General features: G+C 40.5%; 2 protein-coding genes across 3 annotated transcripts in view; both read right to left on the bottom strand.

Annotated features, from left to right (window-relative positions):
* LOC126408464 (glucoside xylosyltransferase 1-like) overlaps nt 1-1,533 on the bottom strand; it is a 10,086-nt gene extending 8,553 nt beyond the window's left edge. Inside the window, exons 1-2 of one of the 2 annotated variants that reach the window (XM_050074022.1) lie at nt 1,170-1,533; nt 568-660 (exon numbers count right to left, since the gene is read on the bottom strand). In XM_050074022.1, coding sequence (XP_049929979.1) covers nt 568-660; nt 1,170-1,387 — 311 coding nt within the window. In that variant the 5' untranslated portion in view covers nt 1,388-1,533. The remainder of the gene's footprint in view (nt 1-567; nt 661-1,169) is intronic. The other variant, XM_050074023.1, reaches the window with a different exon arrangement.
* A 2,240-nt stretch (nt 1,534-3,773) lies between these two features.
* Nucleotides 3,774-8,921, bottom strand: LOC126407602 (YY1-associated factor 2-like). The gene is made up of 4 exons (XM_050072643.1): nt 8,761-8,921; nt 8,309-8,434; nt 4,868-5,020; nt 3,774-4,743 (listed from the first exon to the last, which is right to left on the bottom strand). Exons 1-4 carry the CDS (start codon nt 8,784-8,786, stop codon nt 4,503-4,505), a joined length of 546 nt encoding a protein of 181 aa, XP_049928600.1. The 5' UTR covers nt 8,787-8,921; the 3' UTR covers nt 3,774-4,502.
* Nucleotides 8,922-9,285: the final 364 nt, after the last annotated feature.

Genomic DNA, 9,285 nt, shown 5'->3' on the forward strand with positions numbered 1-9,285 from the left:
AAAGCTCAAATCATCTCAAACTAGTTTCTTAAACATGACAGCGAGTTCACTGTACTCCAATGGCCTCCACAGTCACCAGATCTCAATCCAGTAGAGCACCTTTGAGATGTGGTGAGGCAGATTATTCACATCATGGATGTGCGGGCCCGACAAATCTGCAGCAACTGCGTGATGCTCTGATGTCAATATGGACCAAAATTGTTGCACCTTGTTAAATCTATGCCATGAAAAATAAGGGGGTCCAACCCGGTACTAGCAAGGTGTACCTAATAAAGTGACCAGTGAGTGTATAAATGTCAATCTGTGACAGATTTTAGGCTAAAATGTCATGTAGAAGAATGCATTTTTACACCAAAATGGCTATACACCAACAACTCTAAGTGTTGTCACTGTCCAAATTGTCAACATTAGATGTCAAGAGTCAAGAGTAGTTTCAAGGTGCACTGTGAGAGCAGCAGTTACTCTGAACTGAACTGTAGTAGTAATAGCTGAAAGTTTAAAGTTGAAGTCTGCTCATTCTTAAGAACACTGGTGTCTAATGATAGAGATGCACAAAATCATTCATACCTAAGAGATGATCCCAATAAGCAGTTCACTCCACAAACACCAGCAGGCAGTCTCCAATATGGATTCCAGTAAGAAACTGACAGTGATTTACACCTGATAGAATAATATAAAAACATGATCTTTTTTGGATTCCTCAGGGTTGAATTAATCTCTTGGACATCAGACATGTTTTGGGATGAGATTTAGCCTGAAGTGCCTCCTAGAGTTAGTTGTATAACAGGTGGCCGTCCTTTAAATCCAGCCAAAAGCTAATGAGGCATGGAATTAGTTAACGTTAGCTGGCAGTAACGTTAATGGTTAAGCAATTATCTAACGTTAGCTAGCTAGCTAACAGCTACCACTCGCTAGCTAACAGCACAATTAATATAGTGACTGTGTTTTCAGTTTATCCAGCTAAAGTTAAAATATTATTGCGGTTAACGTTAACCTCAGCAAGTCATCTGACGTTTCAACGGCAACATTACATAATATTTTGGTCCAATTTTACAGGCGCTAAATTTATAGCAACTCAAAGTGTAGCTAAAGCTACTTAGCACCAGATAAACTATCAATGTGCCCAGTAATGAAATGAAATTAAAATGTTAGCTAGCTAGCTTAGCTACCTGTCAAGCCCGTCTTCGCGGTCTCGAAGGCCTGCCAGCCCGGGCCTTTTCCTGAAAAGGTGCCCGGAGTCATGACTGCGCCTGTCGGATATCCCCTGCTCCTTCAAGCCCCAGTCGTCTCCGTCCTCCAAGGTGGAGGCTAGCTGGTTGAACACGTACACAAGTGAGAAGAAGGTGAAGACCAAGCACAGGAGAAATGCTTGAAGGTAGCATCGCATTTTGCGTTTCTAATTTTGTGCGCTAACGGAACATTTTGGTTGATCTTAGCTACCATCTGACGCGCTGTCAGCTAACTAATCTATCTGATAAATCAAGTCAGGAGCTAAGCCGAAGAGCACAGTTGGTGTTTACTGTTTCCGCCCCACCCACGTCTGTTGCACGTGTGTCGCGTTTGATCAACCATCTGTCAGGAGCAGTGTGTGTACAGCAGACAGCCAGGTAGCACCCAGGACTCAGAACTCTGTGCGCAAGTTTCATAAATCATATATAACATGTCACACAGGATGGCAGCACAGGGTCAGACATACTAGTTGATGGTTAATAAAGAGACCCAACCCAAATCCTCTCTTCATAGTATGTTATAAATAAGGATTGTGTATAACACACCCACTGCAGTAGGTTGCAGTGGGCCTACAGGTTCTGATTTGACAACCAAGTAAAAAGGGCAAAAGACCACACCACATGAAATGTTAACAGCTTATTTCATTGGATAAATATCTTAAAACTAAAGGGGGAAACATCTGTACTCACGAGGGCCTCCTGTCTCTACTAGTAAGAGTCAATGTCAGCGTGTAGTTAGCAGGGGAGGAAGGGGGAGTCCAAGGCCAAGGGTTGCAGTGCTGCAGGTCTCTTGCTTTTTCAGTCCATCCACAAATGAACTCACTTGGTGCAGTCCTCTTTGAGCCACACCATGGATGGACAAGGTCGGTCACACCTCAGCCTTCAGGAGTGTACCCTTGCCTGTGCAGAGAGAGCACAACCAGGATGAGAGACAGCAGTGTTTGCAGCACATGCTTTAACAACCTCAGTGTGAGGAGGCACACACCTGCCTTCAGTCAGACCCAAACTTAGAGCTACTGTGAAGTCTCTCCACCCCACACATTCACACAAAACAACTCCCCATTGTGTCAGTCATATATAAGTTTAACAGGGAGTGTGAAGGCAAGTCAGTGTGACACTGAATGATACAGGTCGACCCGTTACATGTGAAAGTGGTGCGAATATTGAATACAGCAGCTAAACCCTTGTTGCATAAAAGTACATTTATATACTAGTATCAGCAAGATAACTGCCAAGTATAAAATTTCTCTCTGACATGCTGAGGTAGAAGTATAAAGTAGCTGGTGGAGATACACAAGTACCTCAAGGTTGTACCTACAGTATATGAGTACATGTAATATGTTACTTTAGTGCCCTTCTTCCAAGACACATCTACAAGTGTAAAGAACATGAAGGGTAATAGTAACAAACACATACAGTATGGTGAAGCATTTGCAACTCACTGATTGACCTGAACTGGCACCATAAGTTGAATACCAAGTCTGTTGCCTTTCCATGCCTTTATGGAATATATCACTTATAATGTGGAATAAAATGTTAAAAGAACAACTCATTAAAGGTCCAGTGTGTGAAATTTAGTGGGATTTAGTGGCGTCTAGCTGTGAGGATGGCAGATTGCAACCAGCCAAAACTTCTCCCAGTCAGAATTCCTTCGATGGTTATTGTTCAGGAGGTTTTTAGCATGAGCTGAATTATAGGCAGAGGTCTCTAGAAATTAATAATGACTGTTTTTTAACATTTTAATTGTCATTGTCATAAGCCTTGAGTAATTCAAACATTCTCCATTGCAAAACGTGCAGCCTGTTCACAGAATAAAAATAAATGTTTTTACATTTCATCAACTAAATGTGCGTCATACAGCCCATCACCTTTTACTTTAAATTTTGCTGAACCTCAATAGCGATGGCGTGTCTTGGATCTCCCCAGCTAAGCTAGCTATGGATTCCAGATCTTTGAAGTCTTGGAGAAATAGAGAATTTAACAGTGCCTGGACATATTCATTTGCTTTTACCACCAACCCTGCAAATAAGCACCAAAAGATCATAAATAGCTCACTGCAGAGAAGCCATTTTGCGGTAAAACATGTCAAGAAAAGCTCAGACTGACGGTTACCTTCATTATAAGGCTCAAATATGTTTTGCAGGCTCAGGCAGATTTTGTGAGAGCTTTTTTGTGGCAAAAATGGCTCTTTTGATAGTAAAGGCTGCTGACCCCTGCCCTATCTACAGCCAGTGGTTGGCTTGTCTGATCAGTGCTACTGTAGAAGCATGACAACAACAACATGGCGATCTTTAAAGATAAGGACCTGCTTCCTATGTAGATATTAACGTCTCATACTGAGGCAACAAAAATGCAGCAAATATTATTTTCAGGTGATTAAACACAAAAAAACATACTTATATTGTCTTCTATTTCTGCCAACGTATCTCCTTAAACTTTAACATTGAAGAACAAAGTTTTGTTCCAGTGAAGCAACTGTTAAGAAATCCATGCATCTTCCAAACGTTACAATAAAAAGAAAAGAAAAAGAAAACCATATCCAAGTATCTACAACTTATTTTATTTTGCATTATTTTACAATATAAACCATTCTATAGATTAAATCATGCTTAACTCTACCAAGTGAAGGAAAAGCATACTTAGAATAATTATTCAATATTTTTACTCAAATGTTAGACAGTAAAAAACAAAACAAAATTGCATCCAATGGCATAAAAATGAGAGCTGGATAAGACCAGTAACCAACAGTGTTATGATGTACTGATAATGACAGTGGAAATAATGCTAAACAAATGTTATCATGAATGTAGGATGCCATTAAGTGCAAATAACGATAACAAAATTCAAGGATGAACTACAATTCTGAGATGACTTCTTCATATTTTCTTTCATAATGCATCATTTATTGTGTGCAGCAACGACCAGCTCAGTGTGATGCTGATGTAACACTGAGGTGTTAAAACACAAGTCACCACAACACGTGGCACAGTTCCACTGACATCCTGGTTTTAATGCTACGGTTCCTTTTTTCAGTTCATCGTGACAGATTCTGCTGCGACACCTCTTTGAACTGAGCACACAGCACACGTCCTGACTCCTGAACTGTTTATTATCATGGGGAGGCAGTGAAAAAATACAGCCCCAAAGGAAGTGAATGCTATCATACTGGCATTTATAGTATTATTTGAAAAAACGTGCATGTTGAAGTTTAATCTCTGGCTGAGGCTGTTGAGAGTGCAGAAGAATGGTTTGTGCTGACTGGGAGTGTGAAGGTTAGTGAGTCTCTCCGTTGACCGGCGAGCCTTCCCTGTGGGGCGAGGAGCATCTGGAGACCCCTCGTTCAGTGTTATCAGAGCTTGAGCCACTTTGACTGTGTTGGTCTGCCGACGCAGCGCTCGTTGAAGTGGACGTGGGTTTGGCTTTTTCCTTAAAGTCTGTAATTATTACTGTCAGGTCTCCAACTGTGACCTCTAGGTGCTGGGCGCTGCTCCGGTCTATGTTTTTTAACCTGGGCCTGGTGAGGAGACAGACAAAAAGAAAGAAGATCTGAAAACTTCTCGGAGGATACTAAATATTTCAGTCATCACAGACCACCGAACACTATTCTGCTATTTCCTTTGAAAACATGACTTCATTACCTCATCTTTTTATGGCTTTTCTTTTTCAGCATTGGTTCTTTATCACTCTTGTCTTTCTCAGATTTTTCTTTCTTCTCCTTTTTAGGAAGTGTAGGTGGTGCAAACTGCTGATTGGCTTGCTGTGCAACCAGCTGGGAAACAGGCCGTGGTTTTCTGAAAGAGACAAAAAAAGTTATTGGCTTTGCCGTTACATTTATATCACTGACCCTGTAAGTTAGGTGAGCATGTGGTTTTCACTGCTGAATTGCGTGACTATTCACAGGGTGTCTACAGCTATCGTACACTCCATTCATACATTTTGGATGAATCATCTTATTCAAACACTGCAGGTGAGTAAAAAGCAGCATATAGAGGCTCGTGCACACCTTCAAAAACTTATAGACAGGTGCGCAGCAGGAAAATATCCATAGGTGGAGAAAAGGGAATCCTGCACACGGTCCTGTTACTTGCAATAAACTTTATTAGAACATTTCAGTCATAAGACCTTCATCAGTTTAAGTAAAAGAACAGAGAAAATTAAATCAGTCCCACAGCCTCTGTGCATTTGCCCAATAGAAGGCACCTCCCACCATCAAATATGACCAAATAACTACTTACATATATACATTGGATAATATAATGTTGAAAACAATTCATACAAAAACAGCAATCAAGTCAGGCTAATGGTAAATCTCCCCACATAAACACCTCCAAATGGGAGTCAGGCAGTCAAAATACAAAGATCAAACAGCCATGATCAACAAGTATACAGGACAGTCGTGTACATGTGGTCCCCTGCAGAGGTAGGTTATATGTGGGAATATGGTTATTGGAGTGGGTTAGGTTAATCTTTATTTTTACAGTTAAGTAACATTTGTGGACTTTATACGCAGAACTGACTCATTTTGACAAAAAGAAAGTATATGATGGAAACATGAAATTAGGCAAAATGTTTGTGCCAATTAAGACCTCACCATCTCACATTTAAGACTATTTAGTGACTTTTAAGACCTAACATTTATAAACATTTTAAGACTTTTGAAGGACCTCTAGACACCCTAATTCAATATGACGAGGAGGAGCATGGGGCTTACAACAGATATCTACAACAGAAACTCTTGGCTGAATCTTGAGTCTCTAATGTTAACAAATCTTTGGTAAAAAGTCAAATTTTATGAAGTTAATATGATGCATCAGCAGTCTGAGTTTGTATTAGTCAAGTGGGTGTTCCAAGCTGCAGTGTTAAATGCCCTCTTTCCGTTTCTCCAAACTGTTTACTTGATGTGTTGCAGCCAAAGTACAGTATTACAAAGATGGAATTTCTCACTAAAAGTAACACTATGGACAGGAGAAATGATTATAGCAAACAAACCTGTTTCTGTGTGGTTAAAACTGCCCAGGAGTTAGTATATAGTATATAGTATTCTTCCCAGGAGATGCCTTCAAAGACCTAAGACTTTCCCACCTGCTGGCTGTGAGATACATTCTTCTTCTTTTTTATCTAACCTACCCTGTGTGTCCAGCATTCCCATGACCATTAGCTGTAGATAGAATCACTGATGTAGTCATAAACAAATGTTTCATTATCCTATCCTATGGCTTTTTAATAAATATATACATACATGGGTTTGCTCTCAGTTACATCTTTGGCTTAAGCACCCAAACACACACTCAGTTGCCAGTTCATTATGTCCACCCATCTAAAACTAATCTGCTCTATTACACAGCTCTGCAATAGATCCCACTTTTATGGAGGCTCTCCTGGTGATTCAACCCTGTGGTCATCTGGAGGCTGTAGACTGTATTGTATTATACCAAAGTGTTTCTACTCTACTCTCAGAGTCCTTCTGTGTGGAGTTTGCATGTTCTCTCTGTGTCAGGTGAGTTTTCTCCAGGTACTCCAGCTTCCTCCCACAGTCCAAAGACATGCAGGTTAACTGGTGACTCTAAATTGGTTGTCTGTCTCTATGTGTCAGGCGACCTGTCCAGGGTGTACCCTGCCTCTCGCTCAATGTCAGTGGGATAGGCTCCAGCCCTCTGCGACCCCCAACAGGATAAGCGGTTACGAAAAATGAATGAATTAAAGAATACTCTCAGTAATATAAATGGGGTGAATATGATCTTTAAAACACCTCAGTATTAAAATATTATAATTTAACAGCAACAGACATAGAGAAACACTTACAGCGATTTTGATCATAAAAAGTTTTGTTTTCTTTTCAGATTTGACATATTTTCTGCTCTCTCCCCCTCTCTCTATATATAAATATATATATATTTTGCAGGGATGGCACTGTATGAGAATTGTTGATCTGCAGGAGAGCACATTTTTTGAAAGCACTACAGAAGCAATACATAATATTTCAAATTCACCTGGCGCCTGACTTTTACATTTTCCTTCACATTAATAATTTCCACCATAAATTGATGCAAAAAAAGCACAAGTTAGTGCATGACAATTCATCAGTATGAAGGAAACAAAGCGTTTCACGCTCAAAATTTCCTGGGCGAGGACCCCCACACATCCCACAATTAATATGTGACTATTCTGTAAAAGGTTGATTTGTATTTTCTGCATTTCCCCACACATAAAGTTGTTCATTTTTAAAGACTTCTAATCACTATCTGGAATGAAACTCGTGTTGAAGTCCTTCATTTTTGTTTGCAAGTTGTCAAATTTCTATCTTAGGTCTGTATTCATTCATTCATTCATTCATCTGTATTCCATTCTCTTGCACTACTGTACATAACTGTTTGAATCATGTATACTTATATATACAATTTGCACAACTGTACATACTGTATAGTTTTCATACTGTACTACAATTTATAGACATAGCCTGCTCATAGCGTGAACATACCTGTGGAAATAGACGTATTTATATATCATTCATACCCTCCACCCTGTATATTAACCTGTACATATGTTATTTAATTACTGCTTATGCACTTCTGCTTAGATGCAATCTGCATTTTGTTGCTCTGTACTTGTGGCATGTGCAATGACAATAAAGTTGAATCTAATCTATATGTATGCGTATTATGTGTAATTAATAGTGTCCATTTGTCTGTCTGTGCTGGCCAGCCTCGGGAAGGGGCAGGGTGAGGTTGGGTGTTGGGGGTTTATATTCCATGGTTGTTTTAATGTCTTGGTTGTGTTTAACACCAATAAAAATAACTGAATAATAATACAAGTTGTAAAATTTGCTACGTTCACAGAAAAATCCTGAGGACATGACCCCAGAGACACTGTACATATGGACCTGACCACAAGCTACACTCTAAAAAATGTCCATAAAGTTGAATCAACAACTATCTAAAATCTTTTCAACATGGATATTGAATGCCTCATGAAGATAAGATGCATTGCAGGGCTATCTAATAAACATTTTTTTCTACTATCATGCTATTAAAATAGTTCTGTAGAGCTTTAAATGGTTAAAATTTAACAGTCATTCTTACCGAGTGGAGGTTCCCTTCCTGACATCACACATCATGCACTTAAACGCCTCAGCGGTGTTCTTGAACGTGCACACGCTACAGTCCCAGTACCCGTCGTCGGCGGAGGGCTTCGATTGCCGCTTTGGCCTTCAGACAAAAACAAAACATAAACACTGTGATAACGACACATTTCCAATGAGCGCAGTGATTTCAAAGAAACCCTGTCATGTAACGATGGCCACAACGGGAAAGACACGACTTGTAAAGTTCTTCTCAGCTCGGCAGTCAGTCATTGAGAGAAGGGGAGCTTTCAGTTTCACACAGGCAGTTGCCCCATGTTAAAGCAGCAGCAGCGGCAGCAGCAGCCAGCCGCCATGAACACTTCAGTGTAACAGCTCCATCCATTGACCGAGCTTTCTGCTCTCTAACGGCCCGATAAAGTCTTCAACCACAGACACTAGCGACAGCTTTACCTGGTGGGGCTCTTCTTGTCTGCCATGCTACCACACTCGGAGTCAGTGGAGTTACAAAGGGTCTATGTTACAGGTGAAAAAACGCATTTAGCTGCTACTCAGCTGTCGTGGAAACTCCTGTCGAAGGACGGTCACGTGACGCGGGCTCACCCAATCACCTTTAATGTAATCACAACAGAGGCAGCAATAAATGTGACACAACACTGACACTGATGAAAGGCGCTTTGTAAATTTAACAGCGTGGTTAAAGAAGGAAGGTGCCGCACGTAGGCACGGTTAGGAGGAATGGGGAAGTAAAATGGAGCCTACACTAATGCTGATTACAAATCTGAGCTGCAAATGTGCAATAAACTGACTCATTAATAGGAATAAGTGGGCTGTGTTTTTGTTTGTTTGAACAATGATTATCACTCAAGTCTGTTCAGCAATTTTGTGGTAGTAACAGGGGTGGATTAACATTCAATGGGCCCCTGGGCAAAGATATGCAAAAGGCCCCTCATGAGCTCAGAGAAAGGGGGCTGCCCT

This window comes from Epinephelus moara, chromosome 20 (genome assembly GCF_006386435.1).
Source record: "Epinephelus moara isolate mb chromosome 20, YSFRI_EMoa_1.0, whole genome shotgun sequence".
NCBI lineage: Eukaryota > Metazoa > Chordata > Actinopteri > Perciformes > Serranidae > Epinephelus > Epinephelus moara.